Here is a 26000-nt window from a genome sequence, read left to right on the forward strand (position 1 = left end):
AGTAAATAAAAGTTTTTTGCGTTTAGGCTGTTGCTCGCCACCATTACTAAGTTTCAATTTTCTCTTCATTGATTTACTTTCCAGTGGGGGAAAAGTAAAGAACTGATGGGATTTGAATATGTAGCATTTTGAAGTTAGGACTGACAATATGTGAAGGATTCGTTATATTTCTAGGAATACTGTATGATGTACTGTTGGAAGTTAGTAGTGATCACAAAACCACTGAGTTTGTTTTAATAGTATTTATCTTATTTATTTTCAGTGATGTTGCAATATTAATTTTATTTTTCAGGCATCACTGTCAGCAATTCCTCCTCACATAAAAGCATCACGCGAGTACAAGCAGCAAGTGAAGATAATGGCTGCAGCATCATCATCAGCAGCAGCAACTGCAGATTCGTTATCTGATAGTGCTCTTCAGGCCAAAAAGCATCTCTTGGCTAGAGGTATGGGTTTAAAATGTGTTTTTGTTGTATAAACTTCAATATTATTGTCTATATATCATCATATTGTGTAGATTATCTTCCTTGAATGAGGAATTGAAGTTAAAAGGATTTGGTAAAATTTAGTCAAAAAGGAAAGAACACAATAGGTGTAGCTTTTCATATTCAATTTTTGGTGGGTTATTTTCATACAATTAATTGAAATTTGGAGCCTTAGCATTGAAATGAAACAAATGATCAAAATCTCATGTCATGGTTCATTGAAAAACTGTTTACTTTCAGGAACAAATTGGTTGAAAAACTGTTTACTTTCAGGAACAACCTTGACAAGCACAGGTGGAAGTAATGGTTCCAACAGTAGCGGTAAATCCAGTTCTGGCCTGAATAGTTCATCATCTAATTTATTATCTGGGCTTCCGGCCAACTTAAACCTCCCTTTCAACTTGTCAAAAGAGGTTGAGATAATCCGAAAGGATTCTCCTGCTTCGTCGTCATCTCCTGGACCAGGTCCTCGGGACTCTCCCTCCCAGGTGTCCATCTCCAAGGTGCGGACGTCCACCCCTCATCCCACACATCCATCAGGCGACCGTGCTCTCATAAAGGTTCGCACATCATCTCATGCTGCTCAGCCAGGCATTATTCTGCTGCCATGCTTACTCAGTTGTTATTACGGTAGTTCTTTTTTTATTATGATTGCATTTAATTTTTTTTCTTTCATTTCTTGACATTTTTAATATTTACTAACAAAAGAGATACTCGAGCTAGAGAAGGTGAAGGGTCTTGATTTGTTTTAAACTTCAATCATTTATTTAAGCATTTATTTCAAAAGCCACTTTGATGAATAGAAACCTTTTTTTAATTTGCAATTTATTAAATTGTACACATCTATCTTCAGTTTACAGGTGACAAAAAGATGCTGTTGAAGTAGTCGAGTAAAAAAATGACTCATTTTATATTTTACTTACATGATTTATTTTCATTAAGTGTTTTACCATTTTACATCATAAATGAATTCTTGATTTAATTCTTAACGATATTTCCTAGCTTTTTTCCTCTTTTCAAATATTATTTTGCCATTTAATGCTGCCTCTCAACTGATGGAATTAGTTTCTTTCCTTTATAGATTTTTTTTTTCTCAAAAGCAGAGCATGTTCCTACACAGTTGTGACCCTGCTTTTATGCTGCTAATTCTCTGTACTTGACAAGGAGAGTATATAGCTCTTAGTTTCACTCATGCAAGACTAATCCGAGTTCATATAGGAACCCTTAAAATCCATGTTGCTCTATTTTATCAACCTTATGAGATTCCAGAAAAGACCCAAAACTCATTCGTGGAAAATGATACACATGGGCTACTTATGATCACACCAGTACTTTACAATCTTCCACGGGAAATTTAATTTTTTTTTCTGTTCCATAGTGGTTATGGTAATTTTGAAGCTGAATTTGTTACATTGAAAAAAATTATAATGCAATGATTATATCCTGAAGTGTTATCAACGACTTTATTTGGCAATTATCAGAATCACAAGGGTTGACATGAAATGAAAATTACATTGAGAATCTCACAAGGTTAATTTAAGAGAGTATCTCGCTGTTGAATCTAATTCTGAGTGAAATGAAAGTTTTATACATTTGTTCCCTCATGCAGTTATTACTTTTGATGGGTCGTGTTTATTTTGGGAAATATACAGCCTTTGCATCAACAAAACTTCTATGATTGCCTTTTGTAAACAGTACAGTAATTGTTTTTAAGTAATCGTAGTACAGTATAATTAAATTCAAATATTTTCTGAACTGGAAACTGTAAACTTGGTTAGTAATAATGTAAGCGGTAGATATATGCAAAGAATCACAGTAGATTGCTAGATTTCCTGTTATATTTACGCAAGACTTATAAATACTATGACTTGAATATTTACACTAATTTTGCTTTCAATTCTTCACTGAAATACTTTTTTAAAGTTTATTGTATTGATTACGGGTGTTAACCCTGGCCTAGTTACAAATTCACTATTCAAGTTTTATGTATAGAGTCCTTTTATAATTTACTTTGCTGTGAGTTGAAACTTTTCCCCGTCTGGAAGTTTCATTGTTTTCTCTCATTGTAAACATCATAGATTTTGAAATATGACAAGTTGATGCTTTGGCTGTTAACAAAGTAAACACTAATGGCTTCCAAATAGTGAGTTGACTGTACCCTCCTTTGTTACCTTCCTGTTGTTAAGTTTATTTTTCTGCTTGGCTGGCCGTCATGACACACACCACAGTCACCCATACCCATGATCACCCAGTACCCATAAGATACTTTTTTTTTTTCTCTCCAGGCATGCTGTCAGCCTTAGGAATTTCATGGAAATTATTATTCATCCATTGTTGTATGTAACCAAGTGATAATTGTAGCTCGTAACCAAGGTTGATTTCCAATTCCTGATGAAAGGTTTAGTTTCATTTACTTGAAGTTTATCGGTTACTTGCTCTAGTATGTATGTACCTCATGGTAATGAAAATGGCCAAACCTCGGACATGACTTGGGACATGTCGGAGGCTTTTGTCCTGCATTGGACAAGAAACAGCTAGTTCAGCTGGAAAAAAAGGTCCTAGAATTGAATTTAAGTTTTAAAATGTTAGTATTTTGATAAGTAGTCCTATTACCTTTTAGGTCTTAAAGTTTACTAAACACATCTTGTGTACTTAATTTTCAGGTTCAAGTTTACCTATACATTACTCATATGGTTTGTTAGGGCACATAGAAAGGTAAATCTTATTTACATAGAATTCAGCATCCAAGCTACCAAAATAAGTGAAAGAACCCTAATTATTTCTATGATCCTCCCATAACATTCGCTTCCTTCTCAAAGATGGTTGAATGTTTGACGTCTACCTAAAATCTAAAACTTGAAATTTTCTTTAACTGTAATATCCTTGTCCCTCTAGTTCTGGATTATGGCAATTAGAGTCTTGCGCTTGCCATCACTGTGGTACTCCCTCAGTCTTTCCCTCTTCTATGAAATGTTTGTATTTCTCTACCCGTGAATCCAGGTACTTAAGGGGGCTGGCCTGCTAATGGCGCTTTTTAAAGACAGGACTTTGACATTCGTACCACTTAATAAGGTGACTTAGGACATCTCCAAACTGCATAGGATTTTTACGTCTGACCTTCGGTTTTGCAACGCCAGGTGGTTTATCCGGAAAATGAGTGGTCTTCAAATTCTATCTCCTCCCTAGACATGCGATTACCACCCTATACAGACTTGATGTAGACCTCCAATGAAATGGATTTTTTTTTTCTTAAAGTCATGGTTTACTAGATAAAATTTTTTCATTGTTAAAAAGATAAACCCTTTAATTCAGGGGAAAAACTAAGAAAAAATGGAACAAAAATTGGAAAAAAGTGCTTTATTTTGTTTTATAATGTTTCTCTTCAGTTATATACCAAGTTTCAATGCTACTTTTTTAAAAACTAAGGGAGGGGATATAGAATTTGAAGGTCCCCGGGTCGCCTCAGAGCACGTATCACACTGCCTGAGGTTGACCCCGTAGAAAACGGAAAGAGGGTAAACTATACAAAAAGCTGGTCGGTTAGGTAGAGTTACCAGTAACTCCTAAGGAGGTAGTTCTAGGTAAGTATGTTAGGAAAAATACAAATTGCTTAAAAATTTGTGATTTTGAGATACGGACATTCAAAGTATTTCTTTGTATTTATGCAATGACAATATTGATAAATTGTGATTATTATGAATCTCTGTTCTTTTTTTGGATATTGATAAAGCAAAACAAGATCCCTTTGCTCAATATCTTGCTTCTTTAGGCAAGATGTTCACTCCATCTCTCTCCTTCACTAACTCCGCTAATATCGCCGATATTACCCACTTCTGAATTGTTATTAGAGTGAGTTTTCTTTTTCCTTATGTTAGCGAGATGTTGAAATCGTCTTTTCCTCTTTGGCATGAGGAAATTCTTGCTGAAATCAAGGAAAAGATGTAAATGCAAGTGAATGTCAGAGGTAAAAAAAAACTCAAATGTGTACTCTGTGAGGTTTGTGCTAGCACTGAAGACCAAAGGGTGTAATTACTGTGTAGTACTTCGTCTTGTGACTCGTGGAATCTATACAGATGCCATTGCTCACAATTTTTTTATACTAAAATGTAATATTTATTAAAATTTACGACAATAATACCCTGTAACTAGGAAAGTAAGAGGAATTCTGACAAAATGTTTTGTGTAAGCATTCTCCATTGCCTAACGAAGCTTAGTCAAGCTTCAGATTTGGTAACTTAAAAGGAATTTATTGTTAGGTGATAAAGATCCGCGTTATCTTTGAATCTTTGTGTTACATGTAGGGGCAGGATTGTGTTTTGAACAAGAATTGTGGTGAGGTTGTAAGTCGCTCTTTGGAGATTATGTTCAGCTTGTAGCTGAATGCGTTTTCTTGAAAGACTCCAAATGGAAAAGTAAATTTTCAATTAGTTCAGGGTAGAATTCAGAGAAGATAAGTCTAGTGAATTACTGTAGGATGATGATGCAAATACTGTACCACTCAGGCTATTATTATTATTACTATTATTATTATTATTATTATTTTTGTTGTTGTTGTTGTTGTTGCTAGCAAAGCTACTACATTAGTTGGAAATGCTGGGTGCTATAAGCCCAAGGGCTACAACGGGAAAATAACAATAGCAACCTATTATCTTCCAAGCTCTGGGCTTGATAGTAACAGCATCATAAGCATTTAGCTGGAATTTTCTATGTTCTTGTATCTAAGAAGGTTAGCCTAACCTGCCCTATTCTAAGCCCTAGGATAACTGTTTTTTCTTAGTGGTTCTAGTGTACCAGTTACTAAGTAGGGATTCTGATAGTACACTGCATTAGAACATTAGTAGCCTCATCACAATCCTTGCTCTCAGGTTACATAGGATCTTTCTATTGTGAAACCTTCACTTTACCTTGATCTGGTCAGCTTTATACGACGACAAGATTCCAAGATGGAAGAGGGGACGTAGTTTGTATTCGGATATCCCTCGGCCTGTTGAAATAACCACTCGGGAGAAACGTCTTTATGCTGCTTTTATGGGTCATTTGGAACAAAGTATGGAAATTATGAACAAATTTTAAAAAGTTTTAACTGGACCTTAAAGGTTACCTATGTTACTGATGGCAGTGGGGCTCTGCCTATAGTTGGCTCAGCCATGAACGCATACTAGGTGTCAGCATGGGTCTGATTATCTCGGTAGAGTAATTTAGTCCATAGCTAGTGCAGGTTTAAAGGTATCTTAGTAATAAAAATAAAAATCCTTTTTTCAAGTATGTTGAAGGTGGAGGGGATAATGGATATGGAAGAGATCAACATGAATGGTGTTCAGTCGTTACGAAAGCTTACTGCTTATATGTATACGAATAGGGTAATTCACATAAGTTCTGGTACATCCCATGGACATCAATGGTGGTCTACCCTTAAATGTGCACTCGCTGTTCAAAGGAAAGGCGACCCTTTTTGGCTGATGTGGTTGGAATAAGAAGAAAGCAGAGTTTACAGAAACTCATTCGTTCTTATTCCAGTTTTTCTGAAGCTAAACTAACTATTTAAGCCTTTCGGTCCTATGAATTAAAACATTCTTGATGGTTCTTGATATGTATGGAGGTGTAGACTAAAATGGTATGTTTTTCCTTTGTTATTTTAAATAAAGACTTGATTTCTTAGTTGTCTGAGGTTTTCCCCAAGTTAGTAAAAAGTTATCTATTTAGCGCTTAATAGAGAATTTTCAATGTTAATGCATTAAGTAAATGTGGTTGTGGTAGCTCTAGTCTAGCTGATTACCACCCAAGTTCCTTAACTCTTTATATCTAAAGTTTTTTTAATGTCATTTGACAAAACTTCTAAATGGGTATGATGAAGGTAATCATTTGTTCTTTAGTTTACAATTCAGCTTTTGCTAAGGCCTTTAAGCATATGATGCCCTTCTTACAATCTCCAATGCTGTACATAAGTCCCTTGGTTGTGTTCTGGAAGTTTGTATGATTGACCTGCATTTTAGTGCTGCCTTTGACCATGTTAATCATGAATCACTTATTTGCAAAGTCAAAGTTGGGAGTATGTGGGTCTTTACTTGGTATCATTATTGATATTTGATTAATAGATTACACTTGTTCATCGGCATCATAGGGAATATAGGAATGTGATATCTGGTGTTCCTTGGGGTAGAAAACTATCATTACAGTCAGATGATGTTACTCTTATTGCCTCAATTCCATCTCCTTAATGTACCGTAAATCAGGGGATGTTCAAGTCTTTATTATAGATCTACTTAAAAATAGCGTGTGGTGCAAGGTATGGGGCTCCTCAACATCCATATCTGTACAATGATAATGTTTCGTTAACTAATAGACTTCTTTAAAATTCTAGGAATGATTCTTGATTACAAATTCACTTTTGACAAACGCTTTCGGTCTCTTCAATTGGACAAAAAAAAATTGTCCTATGTAAAAGTAATTTTTAAGAAATTTCATTCTGCCATGTTTTGAGTAGTGTTCTATCTGGTCTTCAGCTGCTTAATCTTATCTTAATTTGTTAGACAAGAACTTGCAGTCTGTTACATTTCCTATTAAACTATGGCAACATCATTCATATATGTATAGTGTTTTTAATGTCTGTATATAAGGTTTTTGTTAGAGTGAGGGGTTAAGTCTAAACTTAAGCGCTCTCTCCACGGATGCGGCGAGCCAGCTGGATATCCTTGGGCATAATTGTGACACTCTTGGCGTGGATGGCGCACAAGTTGGCGTCTTCAAAGAGGCTGGCGAGGTAAGCCTCAGAGGCTTCCTGAAGGGCCATGACGGCAGAGGACTGGAAACGAAGGTCAGTCTTGAAATCTTGGGCGATTTCATGCACCAGACGCTTGAAGGGGAGCTTCCTGATGAGAAGCTCAGATAGGAGGCTGATGGCTAACGACAGAACCCAATACTTGGACACGAGTTGGCACCGATGATAAGGTTTTTCATGAATCTGATCATCCTTTGCATTTAGATTTTCCCGGACTGTACCCCTGTCTGTAGTACCAGGTATGCAGTTAATTCTTAAGTCATAACTTCTCCATCGTAAGAACCTATACAACAGTTTTCTAGAAGTTTCAATCCAAGTATAACCAGATTGTGAAATGCTTTTCCTAATCAGGTTGTTGAATTGGTGGAACTTCAGAAGTTAAAACTTTCAGCAAATGTTTTTGTTGAACAGTTTAACATAAGTCTTCTCTTCATGGTTTATATATGACATGTTATTTAATATTAACTGATCTCAGAATATATATTGATTATTCAATATTTCCTTTCCTCATTGGGCTATTTTCCCTGTTGGAGCTCTTGGCGTTACACCATCTGGCTTTTCCAACTAGGGTTCTTTCTTATTCTACAGTGTTGTCTTATGCTGTTACTGTTACTAAGATTATTTATGCTCCGAAATTTTATTGATTTCACAAGAAGCGAATAAATAATTGCCTACAAATAAAGCTAATTTTTGTAGTCATATCTTATCACCCAGAGAAGTTTGTGTTGATTTATAAAATAAATCCGTTGACTAACCTTGTTATTGTCCCAGATCCAGCTAATATACTTTATTGTAATTGTCAAAAGCAAGTTAATACATATTTATTCTGGTACAAATCCAAATCTTTGTCATTTACATAAGGGAGAGAACAGTGAAGCTGGAAGACACAATATTTAAAATTTTAAGAGTGCGTAAACAAGTAACTATGGGAGCGGGAAAGGCCACTGCTACTTCAACCAGTTTCTTCAAGTATTAATGTGGCTGACGTTCTCACCAATTTGAAGTGTCTATATTCCTATCTATCTGCTTACAACTTTAAATCTTCTGTACCGCCTGACGTATGTCATGCATGCCAGTGCTTACTCGCTCACAGACTTCAATTGTCATTTACATTCCAAAGCTTATCAGTCACATCTATGTTTTCACTTATCCTATCCTAGACAGGCAGTGTACATTGTTGTCAAAGTATTGCAACATGCATTATTGCCTTATTTTACAGTTTTATTTCCACTTTTGATATCCTTCTTGCACATATTACATGGGTGCTTTTAAGCTATTATGTTCTGTGGCAGCTTAAGAAGTCACTGAAATCTGCAATCTAGGAATGCAGAAGAAAGAAATGCCACATGATGGAGTACCACCTATTTTCATCATAGCATGCAGTGACTTGATTCCTACTAGCTGCTAGTGGAGGTGCTCTCTTCGGGGGCACTGCAGGAGAGAGTTGCTGCTCGTGGCATAGATATCATTGGCTCTTCTCCCATGAGAGCCCAGAAGAGGGAGTCCCTCCGCTCTGGGCCTCATGCCTCCAAAGCAGACCACTGCCACCTTAGTCTCTTAACTTTTGAAACCACCAAAGGAGACACATCTTCTTTAGACCCCTTCCTCTGGAAAACACATCTTCTTTAGCACCCTTCCTCTGGAAAACACGCACCTACAACAACTAGCATAGCTATGATTGCTAGTCTAAGAGCCACGACTTGGAGAGATAAGCTCTGGGCAACCGGGATGTGTGCGTGTAGTGTTGGTAAGCATATCTACACTGGCCTACTTGCCTTCACCTGAGCTAGCAAACTCTTCAGAGTGAGCACATGCTCTTCGGTGCTTAAGTTATTTCTCAACCTATGATTTTTTTTTTCAACATTGTGCTCTTGGCTAGTGCTTATTAGCTACCTGTCATCTTGAATTGTTGGACAAAAACTTGGTCTATTAAATTCATTATCCCATATTTATATATTCTTCAGCACATTTAGAAGGTTGGGTTTTTGTGCTTGCTATAAAAGATTTCTCATTCTATTTGCATTTGGATCTACCTAGTCTAATGTGTACCATGCACTACTAGATATGAAGCTAATTCTAAGTCTTGCCCTTTTTCCTTTCTCCTGCAAGACTGAATATTACACATAATTTTAATGTTTTATTCTGGCTGTAACCCATTTGTGGAATGATATTTCTTACAAATTAGGTAAAAGGTAGAGGGGTTGTAGTCTTCACACAAGTTTTGACTAGATGCAAGGCTTATATGAAGGTTGTTACGAAACAAAACTTGAGTCAGTCTGCTCAACATTATTATCCTCCCTGTAATAGTAATGTTAAGCAGGTGGAAGTTGTTTAATTTCATGTAGGAGACTAATGGGACTCGAGATAAGCAAGATGTTGATTGGGATAGTAACATACAAGGAGAATGATAAGCAAGATGTTGATTAGGATAGTAACATATGAGGAGAATGATAAGCAAAAAGTTGATTAGGATAGTAACATACGAGGAGAATAAGCAAAATGTTGATTAGTAACACAAGAAGACAAACTGGCCACATCTTTAGTTTTTTCAGTTCCATGCAAATGGTATAGATGATGAATGCATCTTCATTCTCCTTGAATGCAAAATATGAATATTTTTTAATTCAATTGGCTGATTAAACATATGTATTAATAATTAAGCCAGTAAAAGAGGATATTGTTACTCTCATGCATTAGTACCTTGACCCCCATAGCTGCATCCTGAAGTTAACCATTATGGGCACTGCTGTTCCCTTGGTTAATGGCAAAAGTAAAGGTATATGGACATTTATATTGTTAAAAATTTAAGAAACTTTTACTCCTGATCATCATGCACATACCTTTCTACATAAAAAGCAAAGGTCTACATTGACCTTTATACTGTGGTTTTCAAAGCTTGAAAGGTGGTAGTTATTCCTATGTTATGTTATACTGATTAGTTCCCAGTAAAAACTGCTTGTTTTTGCACAAAATTGTTGGCAGTGAACTTTTTAAATCTTTATTACTGCACTGTATTGAAATAATTTCCAGTAGAAATCGCTATATTCTTTAGTGACTCAGACTGGAATTGTCCTAAATTTCTGTTGGATCCCTGCTCATTGTAATAGAAGGCACTAATGATAGGTTAAGATGTCACAGCACCTCTTAAGAAGTGGTTGATTTCATGGATCAGTGAATAGGACAATAGATAAAAACTTAGGACCCCTCATTGGACTATAACATTTGGCAAACCAAAGAGAATGTAATTTTGAAGCCATGCTATCAGGGCTTCAGGTACAACCATGAATAATGAACAGGACTCAATCTCTATGTCAAGAATGCAGGTCAACATTAACAGATGAGTAAACACCACGTTCATTTACAAACTTGAACCAATATAGTGTTGTTAAATGTTAGATATAAGTATGGGATGTTGTTTCAGAATGATAAGGATTTTCAATTGGCAATTAGCAAATTAAAGTATCATTTCTACTGAAAATATTCTTGGAGTCAAGCTTTTTAATGTTCAAGTATCTTGACTTGGTAATAATCCAAGAGATTGAGAAATATAGCTTGGAGAAGAGTATTCAAATCCAGGAAGAGACATTATTTGTAAAAAATGTTAATTTCCCATCTTGTGTACATTAGGAAAGATGAGCACCAGGCCTAAAGAAAATTGTGAAATGATTTAGATGGCAGAGCAACTGAGGCTTTTTGTACTGGGTACAGTAATGCTTGATGTCCTTTGATTTGAGGTTCTCCCTCTAAGGATGGAGTAGATATCAGGCATAAAGTGATGATAAAAGCACCACAGAATGCACCATGGCTGCCCGCTTAGAATGCTGTGCGTATTTAGCCGTAAAAGGTCCTTTATGACTGCTGCTTGGGTCAGCAATGGTTAATCCTTCGGCATGGACAAGGCAGACGTTCATTTGGCCAGCTCCATCTGAAAGGAAGGACTGAAATTGTAACAGCCCGTTGGAAACCAGCTGCTTTTATATCGGATGCCCAATAATTATCTGTTGGGAATATGTTGTATGCTGTTGGACAAAAGCTCCATCGGTAAGCATCTTCAACTTTCTACTGAAGTAAGTTTTTTATGGAGGCCATTGAAGTCTTTATCTGAAGGTAGAAATTTCTAGGGCAAAATATTCAAAAGCTTATTGAATGATACCTTTATCTTTCAAGGAAATGACAGTCCGATTGTGAAGTTATCAATGCAGGCCAACACCCAGATTTCTGTCAGTAGAACCATGTGCAGATTAAGGGCTGGGTATATAAAATCTGGGAGGCCAGGAAATTGCATTTTCTGTTATCTTAGCTCACCAACTTTTTACCAACGATTATGAAAAACGTCAATGACACTTTGACCAAATTCCGTAAATCCAAGTTCACGACTTCACCCTGATCTCGTCCAAATTCAATAAATCTATTATCTGGCTAGTACAGTGGTAACGTGTTTGCCTCGCATTCGCGTGGCAAGAGATCGATCCCTGCCAGGGCCGTGAGTTTAAGCTGTTTACTGGGGAGGCTACTGCTTTGGTAGGGCACCACAGTGGGGGGGTTGGGCTTGCCCGGCTGACGTTCTGGTTAGCATCTATTCTGATGGAACTTGAACTGAAACCAGACACCTTTAACCTTTAAGAGATCCAAGCCTCTGTTTCCCAGAGCTTTCTTACATAGGCTTTTGCAGATATGTTATTTAAACAGAAGGATCAGGTTTTACCTAAGATTGTTTTGCTATTGGTCATTAGAAGGAAGGTTTTAAGAATTGTTGACTAGGGAGCCAAAAGGTATCGGGCGTTGCAAGAAAGATAATTGTGTTGTTTTCCTCCATAATTGCTAGAATCTTGAAGGTGCTTGTGTTCCCATGTTAATACTTACTCGCTTATTCTAGAAGTGAACTTTACTGTGACCTGGAACGCGAGAAAATGAACGGGATCAACAACCGCGTTATAAAAAAAGTTAGCTCAAGACAGGAAACTTAAGCAAATCTCCAAAAGCATACTTAACGAATCTAAAACCTAGTGATGCAAAGTAAAGTCTTGGGATTCTCAGTTGGTTCCTCATTTAAACCAAATTCCTTCCTTTTTCAGTCTTCACCCTCTCTGCTATAGAGATAAATGGAGGGTCTTGAAGAAATCTTGAGTAGATACTAATGGGGTGTGATATTGGTGATCCAGTAGTATCCTGGCATGGAGATTATTAGCTAGACAGACCTTCAATTTATAAAGCGGGCCGGCAGTAATGCCAATATATGTGGGTATAGGAAGAAAAACACAAAATAATGGAAAAATTAGGAGCTTCATATGGCGATGGAGAATGCGTATACGAAATATTTTGTCAAAATTCCTCTTACTTTCATAGTTACAGGGTAATTAGTAAAAGTAACTCAATAAACCAAAAACATTGTTCCTTACAAGAAAATGCAGTATATCTTCGGTTATTGTAATTTTTTTTATAATTAAATATATTTTCATATTAAAAAAAATTATGAGCAGTAGCATCTGTATAGACTCTGAGTCACAAGGCAATGTATTACAGGTAATTACAGCCCTTTGGCCCTCTCAGTGCTAGCACAAATCTCATTGAGTACACATTTGAGTTTGACCTCTGCCATTTACTCTTTTTTCATCAGGCCTAAAAAGGAAAGACAATTTCAACACCTCACTAAAATAAGGAAGTAGAAAATTCACTCTTATAATAAGAGTTCAGAAGTGGCTAATATCGGCAAAAATAACCCAGTTAGTGTAGGAGAGATATGATGAGGTAGCGACACTCGCCTACAAAAGCAAGATATTGAGCAAAGGGATCTTCATTTGTGATTAAATTATGATAAATAACTTTGGTTTGGTTTATTAATATGCAAAAAAAAAGGAACATAAAATTCATAACAATCATTATTTATTAATATTGTCTTTGTAAAAATACTAAGAAAAATTTTGAACGCCAGTATCTTCAAATTCTATCTTCTCCCTTAGTTTTAAAGGTAAAGCATTGAAATTTGATATATAACTTAGAAAGACATTATAAAACAAAAGAATTGAGCCTTTTTTCCAGTTTTAGTTTCATATCGTTTTTCTTATTTTTTTTCCCTTGAATTTTAGGGTTTTTTTTTTTTTACCATAATGAAAAAATTCATATCTAGCCAAAAAATGACTTTTATTAAAAAAAAAACTTCATTTGATTCGAGGTCTACATTAGGTCTATACTGTATATTGTAGTAATCCAAGGTCTTAATATTAATTATCAAGGAGGATATAGAATTTGAAAAACACATTTTCAGGATAGATTACCCTGGCATCGCAAAACCGAAGGTCAGACGTAATAATCCTCTGCTGTTTGAAGATATCCTAAATCACCTTATCAAGTGATATGGATGTCACAGTCTCGTCCTTAAAAATTGGCATTAGTCAGCCGTGCCCCCCCCCCCCTTCAAACTAGAAGAAAAGTAATGAAGCTTAGCTAGAGGTGAATGTCTGTACCCTTCCTGAGGCTGGTGATACTAAGCATTTTTACAAGTCTTGTGAGTGTATGAGTGATGAGAATACTTAAATAAAAAATGTCACCTGGCTGTGATGCACTGGCTGCCTCAAAACCGATCACCCTTGTGCATCCCTGTGGTCTTACAGTTTGATGGCAAAAGGGGGGAAACATGCAATTCAATCAAGTTTCATATGGAAAAAAAATTGTTTTCAAGAAATCAACAATCTGGAAGAAAATTGGAAAACCATAGACAGAAACATTTGAGAAGTGTTTATTATCCATTAAAGAGGTGCGTGAGGAATTTTTATGATAAAGGAACATTGTAGAAAGTTTTTATAATGTATAATTAGCCATGAAAGAGAAAAGTTTGTATTTTTTGTCCATTTAATCAATTTCCCTTCCTCTGAAAAGTTTTCTTTTTCATATTCTTTATACATTTAGTGAGTTATTGATGTGTATTAAACTGATCTAAACCCATATAAATTCTATTTTGCTACGAGTCATTGACGATTTTGTACTTCTCTCATAATTAGTGTTTCCTAGGTACTCTCTGCCTCTAAAGTGTAGGCTCTCTGCTAGCACTTCAATCATTTCATCAAATTGTTATTTTTGAAATCATGTTGTTGTTGTTCCATGGTCTTTTGCAACCTGTTGCTTTTGACATTCGGGAATATTTTATTTCATGTTTTATATATTTTAGTTTCTTGCCTCAAAGTATAAAATTGGAACATTTAGAACAGGGCATTTTTGGCTTGTTTTTAAATAGCAGGTAAAATTCATTTGTAAACTTTGTGTTATATAAGACAAAAATTGCATTTACTTATATTTCGTGTGAGTACAACATTGGGTGCATCGATCTTACAGCTGATTCCTTACATGATATTACAGTAGCCTCAAAAACAGACACACCTTAGTATAAGGAGTTAATTCATCGCTTTTTCTGTCCAAATGATTTTTCAAAATCTCAATTCCTGGGATTGTAACACTTCAGGAGCAATTGTATGCACAACCATGGGTTCGTATGGCAACTACAGTAATACCTTGAGGTGTAAGATTAATCCGTTCCGGGACCGAGCTCGCATTTCAATTTCCTCGTATCAGATTAATTTTTCTCATAAAGTAACTGAAAACCAATTAATCCAGTCCCACCCTCTGAAAAAAAAACCCTGAAAACTGTATATTACACAGGAAAAACAGGTTTTTAATTGTTGTAATCGACATCCTACGCTAACAAAATAACAAAGGCTATGGACTGGTTATGAAATGTAACATCATTATGGAGTTCTTACCTTCGAGGAAGATGGTAGCGCCAAATGGTAGTGTGTGCGGAGGAGGAAGGAGAGAGGACGAGGAGAAGAGAGACTTGACGGCAACACATTCCATACGCAACATTTTTGTAACACTACGTAACATAACCTTAACTTTAAATTAAAAAAAGACGCACGCAAGTGTCATCACACAAGGCTAACGCACGACCACTCGCCAACTTGTCTGGGTGCCTCTTCGCTAATATGTCTTTGATTTCTGCCATAGAAAGGCAGCCCTCATCTTCCACCTCCTCCTCACTACTGAGCTCCTGCAACACCTCCAAATGTTGCATCTCCTGGAGCTCGATCAATTCCTGTGTCGTGAGCTCTTCTTGATGCTCCTCGACAAGGTCGTTCCTGTCTTCCTCGTCTACCTCCAGCCCCATGGACTTTCTAAGAGACGCTTATTTCATCCATCACAACAGGTTCGGGATCATCAGGGTCTGTCTTATCGAACCCTTCAAAGTCCCTCTCAGCGACGGAAGCTGGCCACAATTTCTTCCACGCTGAATTAAGAGTTCATCTTGTGACACCTTGCCATGCATTGTCTATAATTTTGAACAAAGCAACAATGCACGATGTTGAAATGTTCTTTCCAAAATTCTCAAAGGGTGAGATTGGTGTTGTCTGTGATATCGAAGCATTTCTTGAACAAATACTTCGTGTACAGGTTTTTTAAAGTTGAAAATAACTTGTTGGTCCATGGGCTGGAGGAGTGGCATGGTGTTTGGCGGAAGGTAAATGACCTTGATGAACCTGAATTCATCAAGAATGTCCTCTTCGAGACCAGGAGGATGACCAGGGGCATTGTTGAGGACCAAGAGACATTTCAATGGGAGGTTTTTCTTTGCCAAATATTTTTTGACTGCCGGACCAAAGCACAGATTAACCCATTCTGTGAAGAAATGCAGAGTAACCCAAGCCTTACAATTAGCACGCCTCATCACTTACAGTTTCTCTTTCAAGATACTTTGGCTCTTGAAAGCACGTGGTTTTTCAGTGGTACACCAGCAGTGGCTTGACCTTATAGTCACCGCTGGCATTGGCACACAAGGCTAGAGTTAACCGATCTTTCATGAGTTTATGGCCCGGTAGTCTCTTCTCCTCTGCCGTGATGAAAGTCCTCCTGGGCATCTTCTTCCAGAAAAGGCCAGTTTCATCGTAGTTGAAGACTTGTTTGGGGAATGAAGCCATGTTGGCCGATTACTGAGGCAAAGGTTGTGACGAAGTCTGGCACGGCTTTCACGTCTGAACTTGCTGCTTCCCCATGCCTCACAACCAAGTGTATCCCAGTCCTTTTCTTGAAATTATCTAGCCAGCCACGACTAGCTTTGAAGGTTTCCACTGGTGTCGAAGTCTCCCCTTTCTCCGCTGCTTGCTTCCCTTTCAAGTCATCATAAATTCGACTGGCCTTGCTATCTCCTGCCAACCGTTTCTCCTTTATCCAGATCATAAGAAGCCTCTCCATCTCGTCGTGAATATCTCTACGCAGTTAGGAAAGGATGGTTACTCCTTTGGAAGGTTTGGTGTTCTTTATAGCATCCTTCTGCTTGAGGATGGTACATATAGTTGATGTTCTCCTCTCGTAATGGCGCTCCAGCTCAGTCACTCTTACGCCACTCTTGTTTTGTGATTATTTCATGCTTCATTTCCATTGTCATCATACGCTTTTTCTTCTCGCTACCCTAGTTTGCACTTGCTTGCTTTAGACCCATTGTTTATTCACATACTTCTGCACTGATTCACGCAAAAAAAAAAAAAAACTACGGGCGATGCTCGGAGATAACTTTACGCGACGGAGATCTTACGGGAAAGACCAAGTGATGCTGTCCTCGTGAGCAGCCTCTTGCATGCTGCCACTTGGTGGCCGCGTAGGGAACGACTGTACCTCCTATCTCAAATTTTTCCTCGTATCTCAGAATAAAAAGTTGCTTGGAACTCTTCTCGTATCTCAATTTTCTTGTATGTTGGGTCGCTCGTATCTCAAGGTATTACTGTATTAAGGGAAAGTTATGTGTGGCCTGATTAAAGGAATCAGCAATAGTATTCTTATTCCATGGTTTAGAACAAAACGGGGAGTGATACTTCAGTGTGCTCTGGTGATGGCTGGTCACATTTACCACACCAATCAAGGGAATTGCTTGAAACTAGGATTTAATGACCTGTTAGCTTATGGATCTGGTTGGTGATCAACTATTGTGGTTAAATAGCCTTCAAGAATTGGAGAAATATTGAGATGTAGTAGGTTGCCCTAGCAAAGGAGATGTAGGCTCACCTGACAGACTATTGGTTAAGAGAAATATTTGGAATGGTGGCAGACCACTGTTCCCCAAAGTCAGAACTTCAGTTTTCAGTTAAGGTAAACCTGGAGAAGAGAGTCGGTAGAGCTGCTGCCTCCTAGCACCACATGGAAGGAAGAAGACACAAGTAAGCTTCGGCTTAGGCTTAAAAGGCAACATGAATGAAGGCTCTAGTGAAAAGTGTATCCTCGCCCCATCTTTGTTAGTGGCTAAAACTACCAAGTTGGTGGAACTTAAGCTGTGAAACCAGGAGAGATTTTCCAATAGTGAACTATTGAAAAAAATTATTTATCATCTTGGCAAAGAGGGACCAGTTCTAATAAAAGTATATCCCATGTCTACCACTTCTCGTTTGGAGACCACTCTCTGTCTCCCCCTATGTCCACTACTGCACAAGATACTACAAAAATTGAGGCTGTAATTTGAAAAAATAATGTGTATGGATTAAAATGGTGAAATACATACTTGCGGGAGTAAAATAGAATGATAACGTGTAAGAATAACAGGAAACACTGGTGACAAGATGGACAAAATTTGTTTATTTCAATAAAAATACTTGAGACTCTGTTCCCAACAAGGAAAAGCAAGATATTTTAAAGTATAACCTCTTAGAATTGAGTAAGGTAACCTGTAAGGGAAATAGTCCAAAATGACAATTTCGTAGTGCCAAGCCGTGTTCTAAATCCAACTAAAGGTTACATCCTAGTTTGTGACGGCCGAGAGAAAGGTTATGACTCAAAGGCAGGATGCAATCAACTGAGTAAATTTATTAAAGAACACACTCCTTTATATAGAAAACCTCAAGGCAACAGGCAAAAACATGTTCGAGAAAATGACAATGTTACATAGGCGACATGCAGACATGTCTATTCTGGTTCTTTTTAGTGCGAGGGAAGAGCGCAGCTACAATCATAATATATACAAAATGATTTATGTACGATCATGTGACTCACGGTTGGTACAAGTTCAATCACCAAAAGAATAAACATTTTCCAGTTAGAAATATTAGTGTCTTTAATGCACCCCTTTGGTTCCAATGTCCCCTAAATTATATTTCATTGAGTAGCTTCAGGGTTTCCCTCTAGTTGCTCTTTAGTGTGGATTACCCCCTGATCCAGTGGGACTTATAAAAACTTATATGTACATTCATCCTTCAAAGAAGTAGACAGGAAATGCCATGAAAAGGATTGATGAAGTTAAATTTATTAAGATTTAAGTGATTAAGTTAGAAGTAAGGACAGAAAAGTGGGAAAGAAGCATCAACCGACTCTTAGTTGGTACATATTTGGTGAGACTGAAATTCCCTCACTGAAAATAATGGCATGTCATAACTTTTGATGTGAAAGTGTTCACAAGTACCAGAAGTATGGTGAAATTGTGAGAGATTTATTAAATCTCTCTCTCTCTCTCTCTCTCTCTCTCTCTCTCTCTCTCTCTCTCTCTCTCTCTCTCTCTCACATATATATATATTTGGTTTAGCTCAATATTTCTGCTTTTTCTTATACAGCCGGTGAGTAGTAACAGCAGCAGTAGCAGTAGCAGCAGCAGTAGCAGTAACAACAGTGTTGGAAGTATGGCTAGATTGGAGGAAACTCACACCCCTGCTCAACGTCAAGCAGCAGCACGTTTAGCCCTACGGAAACAGCTGGAAAAAACTCTGCTTAGGGTTAGCATCTTCCTTAGTTTTATTACGGTTTTATTTTTATTTTTTTTCATTTACAGTAACTGGCTTGTGGTATTTTTGTTCGGTAATTACAAAGTTAAGGAATGTAAACTTAATAACTCGTCCATAAAAAAAATCAAAAGGTATTTGTGAATTGACTGGCTGGTTTTGCAGCTTTTATTACTGTATTGGTGAATGTTGTTACCATACATTGAGGTTATTAATTTGTTTTCATTATGTACGAAGAATGAAGAGAAAATACTTCGTTAATTTTCAAGGGAAGTATAATGCTTGAAGTATATAAAATTCTATCATTGGATGTGAAAGCCTTTTGATAATTTCTATTAAATTCTTGTGTTAAGCATTGCTCAATAATTTATAGATATGAATTTCTTTCGGCAAACATTAGAATGTGAGTTTTGATCATTATATAAAAGTAGGTAATCAAAATTGCTTATCAGGATAATTTTCCATGTTTTTATTTTTTAGATACCACCACCCAAGCCTCCCCCACCAGAGATGAACTTCATTCCTAACCCAAACAATACGGAATTCATATATTTGTTGGGGTTAGAACAGTGCGTGGAGCATATACTGCTACATGGCAAGATGACAGACTTGCATCCCACACCATTTATATGTACACAATGTGGAACAGATTTTACTCCCTCATGGAAATGGGATAAAGCTGCTCTCAAAGCTAGTAAAGGTGAATAATTGCATGTCCTTTAAAACAAATTTTGTATGTTACTACTTTGATAATTATGCTGAATCTTGTAAGAAAGTCCGGCGTCAATGACCTTAGATGTCAGGATGCCTGAAAACTTTAAATCATTCAATTGTAAGAAAGCAATATTGATGTAGGAAAAGTTATATTATAAACTAAGCTATCCCTTCTTTTAGGTGAGGAATTGATATAATGAGTTATAATTGATAAAGCTGTACTCATGCGATATTTTAATTTTCAGTCAAAACCGAAAAGGATAAAGAGGAAGGAGTTAAAGTTGTATGCGAGTTGTGCGTCACAACTAACATTAAAAGCCTCCTGAAGCAGGAGCATACAAATAGGCTTAAAGCAGCCTTTGTTAAGGCTCTTCAACAAGAGCAAGAAATTGAGGCCCGGATGGCACAGGTATGGATGCACAAGGTACTTGACAATTTTAGTTTTTTCTTTTGTTGCAAATTTTTTTTGGTATATTTTTGACTGAGTTGAATGGATTTTGTAATTTGGCCTTTTTATTTGTTTGCTTCTTTTAGACGCACTAGCTAAGTAGAACACTTTGTAAGTTGGTTGCCGAAGTAAATATATATAATGACTAGTAATGTAATTTTCACAATCTTACCATGCTTTAATTCTTTTAAGTTGAATATGCAAACTTATTTTCAAGGAACATATTTAACAAAATGTTCCTGTGAAACACAAGCTTGAGATTAAAATGACTATATTGTTTTATCTGTGAAATGAATACAATACTCAAAGTGAATGTTTTTACATTTGTATTGTTATTGTTGTAACGTTTTAACCTCGTATCATTATTTCCACTAAAGTGATAACAAGTATTATGTAACAGCATGAACTGTACAGTATATGAAACTGTAAAAGACTCAATTTGTAATTAGATAGTTTTTGTTTTTAGTCTGAGGAGGCAGTGATATTGCTTTAACAAAAAAATATAAATCATAAAATTTGAAACAAAATGAAATAATTTTCATAGGTCAACATCAGTGAATTAGATTATAAATGAAAAAGTATTTTCCATGAAAATTGGAAAGCTCTGAACTTGTAAAGCATAGAATAAAACTATAATGTATAGATTTTTAATGGTGACAAATTAAGGTAATGGAGCAGAAGAATAAGGAAGCTTTGAGGTAAGAGTAAAGTAAATAAATTCCTTCATGATATTTATGATTGTAAAATTTTGTATGGTGTTTTGCAAAAGCATCTTGTTCGGTGTAAAATTGCATTATTAGTAATGAGTAAACTTTAAGAAACTTATCAGACAACTATCATATTTTGAGTTTCTATATCAAGAAATTAATTAGCCTAAAGTATTAGCATGTGACATTCAGGTCCATTACTCGGCCAGGTTTGTCTTTACAATTAGTCATAGCCATATTATTGTGTAACTTTATGGGCATCACACGGAGGAAACTGCCTTAAGGTAAATGGTCGAGCCACCTCTATCTTATGTAGTGCTAGCTGAGAGCAATTGAATTAAGTATAATCCAGTCACAAATTGTTTTTGCTCTCAGGAAATTAACCATATGAGCAGCATTAGATATATTTTATATCCAGTTATCACCAAGTGTGAAAAAATCAATATAATATATCAATAGGAAGTAAATTTATTCATCTTTTGAGGAAAGAAAAGGTAGTTCCTGGTAAGATGAATTGAATGGGGGTGGGGGGGGGGAGTCCTACGGCTTTAGTGCCAAATTTTTTCCCGAGTAGATGGCGCTAGAGGTTTAAGAAGCTATTATACAAATATAAACACAAATTATTTAAGGTAGCACCAAGAGCCGTTTGAAACTATTACATCTGTGATCCTAACTTATTCCCTACAGTAGAAAGAAAGAGGATTGGTTGAATATTGAATATAACTGTCCATACTAGTACAATCTCCCTGAAGAGTAGGGAGAAAAGCCTTTTTTTTTTTTTTTTTTTTTTTTTTTAACATATTTTATCTTCATGTTTTGTATTGCCTGTTTCTGTGATTTAGTTTTGTTACTTCTATCAACATTCTAGCTATTGGGAAAGGAAGGAAGAATGTGTTGGTAAATTATCATACATTTACTCATTTTCTGTACTTCTAATGATCATTCCTCCTGTTGTTAATGTACTGCGCAATTATTAATAGATTTTTAAGTATAAGTTTGTATGACATGTGACAGAGTTGCAAGCTTTAGAAAAATAACTTGATTTGATTTATGTATAAAATTAATAAGATATGACTGGATAACTTTTTACTGTCGAAGAATTAATTTCCAAACAAAGTTAGCTATAGTTTGTCTAAGGTGGCTTGACATAGCAACTCCATTTACCATTAGAAGGACTTTCTTTTTCTATAAAGACCTTTTTGTGATGCCTAAAGAAGATACTTACTGTTTTAGAACTTGCCAGAAATTGAATGTTATGAATTTAAGTATACTCAGGTGTTATAAATGAAATGAAGTGTTGGCTATTTGTTATGATATTTGTCATTCATTGTAATCTCATTTTCATTTCTAGGCATTTGTAATGAATGCTTTCTTCCTGCAGGCATCCCCACAACCAGATATGTCAAGTGCATCAGTATCAGTCGCTTCGGTACCATCTCCTTCTTCCCGACTACCACCTAGCGTTTCTGTCACCGCTGTCAAGTCTGATTATGGACATGGTTCACGAGGATCAAGTCACCGCTCATCACCTTCAGTCGCAGCTCAGTTGCAACTACAGAGGGAAACTCAGATACAGAGAGAAAAGGAAAGAAGAGAACGTGAGAAGGAGCGTGAACGTGAGCGTGAAAAGGAAAGAGAACGTGAGAGGGAGCGTGAAAGAGAGAGGGAACGCGAGAGGGAAAGAGAAAGGGAGAGGGAACGAGAACGTGAACGTGAGAGGGAGAGGGAGAAAGAGAGACAGCAGAGGGAACAAAGGGAGCGGGAACAACGTGAGAGGGATCAAAGAGAAAAAGAGATGTTCCTACCACCAGGTCTTAGTAAGCAGCAGAAAGAACAGTACATGCAGAGCATGACTGCTGCAGCTGCTATGGCTGCCGCAATGGCAAACCCTGCTGCCATTCAACAACTTCAGGCTGCTCAACAGCAGCTGATGAGAATGCAGGGTATGGGTGCAGCAGCAGCAGCTGTTGCAGCTCAACAAATGCCAACCCATATGTTGAATCCCTTCCTTCTAGGACCGTATAACCCATTTGGAATGGGTCAATTGCAGCAGTTGATGGCTGCATCTGCTGCTCAGTTAGGGGCTGTCCCACCTCCTACATCATCTGCCCCTTCGACATCTAGTTCTAGCAGTAGTAATAGCAGTAGCAGTAAAAGTTTAGCGCAGCAGCAACAAGAGTTGATGCGTCAAGCGGCAGAGGTACACCGACAGTACCTCTTGGACATGATCCCATCAGGTGGCCTACACACCCAGCAGTCCCACTCCAAGTGGAAAAGCTGATGGGAAGGCAGCTGGCCAGCCTCCTCCTAGCCATCATCTCCTCCCCACCCAGCCTCTGCCAGCATTGTTGCTGATATAGGTTTTAGTGCTTTTGCTGGCAGACGGTGGGACAAAGGACCCTCAGTGACGGTGACTCTGTGTTCAGCTTAGCTATGGCTCCACCGCCCATCTGCTAATGATGTGCCGAGACACACCAAAGGAAAGTTGTGCCTCGGCCGCAGCTGGGCTACGCTGCACCTGGGGTTCCTAGTCACATAAATTAAGGGAAGCTCTCTGTGATGTGACCAGCAGGCAAGGCGTACTGTTGGTTGTGGCTAATCCTTAACCAGGCAGGGTGGTTGTCTGGTAATGATGTCTGGTTGAAGCCCTTCAGTGACAATTGGTCACAGTAACCTCTGAAGTACTGGAGAGTGTTTTACTCATGAAATGAGAAGACAACTGTATAAACCAAGACATGAAGTTAGCCTCGCTCCTGGACTACTGGCAAAAAAAATCTTAGTTATCAGACAGAAAAGAAGGCGTACTTCCACAGTGAATTACAGTAATACATACTGTAGAATTACCATAATTGACCACAGCTAATTTATTTTTCATTTCTTTGTGATGGTGCAAGGGAATATCACCTCCATTAAACTGCATTGGTAGTATAGAGGAGGATATGAAGTACTTGTGGAGACGCTACAGTGTTTGGTTCTTGCTCCTTGTGTGTCCTGGCTACATTTTGTCGTGTATGGTTTAGTTTCCTTCCTCCTTAATTGGGTTTTTCATTTCTCTCTGTCTTGTCTCTCCATATAGAATGGTAATGTGGAGTATTTGTTTGTTCTTTTATGAGAAAGCACAAGGGTGGGCAGAATCGCACAAAACCACCAGATTGCTGCTCCTCATTCAGTCCTCATTACTGAGCAGTGAACATGCATTGATAGTTAAAAATTTCAACTGTTGTCTGTGTGACTAGGCGAGGCTTAGTCAGGAACCGGGCTCCCCTCTCAAAGTAGAATTCTTGGAATAGTTACCTTTTTCTATACAATAGTACAGTACTGTTATGCCTATAAATGCCAGTAGGAAAGGAGAATACGTACCAGATGAATTCGAATTGTCTCCTTTTTTATTATGAGATGATTTGTCATATAGCTAACATTGTACAAAGCCCATTGGATGTCCTTATCCAGTTGTATTTAATATTTTTTATTGAATGTTACAAGAGTAGAAACCATTCAAAGATTTCTCCCTGTATTATAAAATTTGGGAAAATTTCTTTTCTCTTTACTTTTATATATATTTTTTTTAATTTTATTTTTTTTCTCCTTGTAGATGAGGGGTTATATGTTTGGTCTTTGAGGGCCCTGGTTTCTGGCCTCGCCATTACCCAGGAGATATTCATTAATTTCATCACTCAAGTTTTTCATAGCCATGGCTGAGTTTCATGTAGGATAGTGTTTTCACTTCATAAGAAAATAGGGCCTTTTTCAATAAAGAGATCTGAAAGTCTGAAGTGTTTTTTTTAAGTATTCCCTTGAATGTGCAGGTAAAAATGTCGCCTTTTGTTTTGACCAATAGATTTATAAGCCAAGAGCATGTTACATAAGAGTTTACAAAATTGTGTGTAACAAGAGCAAAGATATTTTATAAAGAAAATTTTCTTGTGCATGTTTAATGAGTAATATATAGCTATTATAATTTTGGTATTCCAAGCTGAACTGTAATTCTAATTCCATTTGTTAATGATGGTACAAGGCAAGCTGCATCAATAGTTGGACAAGTTGAATGCTACAAGTCCAAGGGCTTAGATAATGAAAAGCAACAAAATGTGGAAAAGAAGTAAAGAACAAAGTATAAAAGTAACATTTTGACAAATTAAGAATACAAAATTAATGAATACCAAGTAAACTTTGAAATGAAAGGGATTTAAATCTGTGTTCTTGTATGGTGTAGAAACATGGTTTATAAGTTATTTGTAATAATTTTCCCTGCTCATATGTTAAATTTTTAGGGAGATATTATTACCGTAACTTAGTTTAACAAAGTAATTTACAAAGATTTCTGTACAATCTATGCAAGTCTGGAGTTCAACATTTCTAAGATTTGGCTTTGATTACATAGTAATTAAGTTTCAATTCCCTTTTTCTAGATATATTGGTATTGTATCAGGCTGTCCATTCATAGTCTCAAAGAATCGTTACAGATGTTGCTTTATGAAGTTCAGATGAAGGGAAAGAGATATATTGCAAATAAGTTACTAATGCATTCATAAATGTTGTCACTGAGTGACTTCCTTGCTTCTCTTGTTCCAGGCATGTCGCCATATTCCATGAATACAACTTCGTAAGTAATTAGCATGAAACGATAACGGTTATTCTTGCAGCAATTTATCCTTATGGCTCCTAATATCCATCAGTTTCTTTACATTTTATTTTACCTTTTTAATTTTTTTTTCTATTTTGTCAATGTTCACCATATTTTTTTTATTTTAAATTCATTTATACAAGACTGAAGAGAACAATGGTTTGGTTTTGGAGTGTCCTAGAAGAGCTGCTTCACCATAGTTAATGAATTTCTTCTCCCCTCACCAAGAGGAAAGTACCTACTGAACATTAACAGTGCAGTAGTTAACCCCTTGAGCAAAGAGAATTGTTTGGTAATCTCAAGTGTTGTCTAGTGTATGAGGACAAGAGAATGTGTAAAGAATAGGCCAGATTATTCGGTGTATATGTAAACGAAGCAAAAATGACCCATAACGAGAGAGGAATCCATTGTAGTACTGTGTGGCCTGCTAAAGAGCTCATTGATAGTATCTCAATGAGTGGCTGGTGCCTTGGCCAGCCTACTGCCTGTGTATATGCCAA

General features: G+C 36.9%; 1 protein-coding gene across 16 annotated transcripts in view; it reads left to right on the forward strand.

Annotated features, from left to right (window-relative positions):
- The window catches only part of LOC137625917 (transcriptional repressor p66-beta-like), a 517558-nt gene extending 492913 nt beyond the window's left edge, over nt 1–24645 (forward strand). For 12 of the 16 annotated variants that reach the window (XM_068356908.1, XM_068356917.1, XM_068356911.1 and 9 more), the window contains 6 exons: nt 293–446; nt 759–1045; nt 18843–19001; nt 19488–19707; nt 19967–20145; nt 22228–24645. In XM_068356908.1, coding sequence (XP_068213009.1) covers nt 293–446; nt 759–1045; nt 18843–19001; nt 19488–19707; nt 19967–20145; nt 22228–23157 — 1929 coding nt within the window. In that variant the 3' untranslated portion in view covers nt 23158–24645. The remainder of the gene's footprint in view (nt 1–292; nt 447–758; nt 1046–18842; nt 19002–19487; nt 19708–19966; nt 20146–22227) is intronic. The other 4 variants (XM_068356916.1, XM_068356914.1, XM_068356918.1 and 1 more) reach the window with 4 other exon arrangements.
- The last annotated feature ends 1355 nt before the right edge of the window (nt 24646–26000 follow it).

This window comes from Palaemon carinicauda, chromosome 33 (genome assembly GCF_036898095.1).
Source record: "Palaemon carinicauda isolate YSFRI2023 chromosome 33, ASM3689809v2, whole genome shotgun sequence".
NCBI lineage: Eukaryota > Metazoa > Arthropoda > Malacostraca > Decapoda > Palaemonidae > Palaemon > Palaemon carinicauda.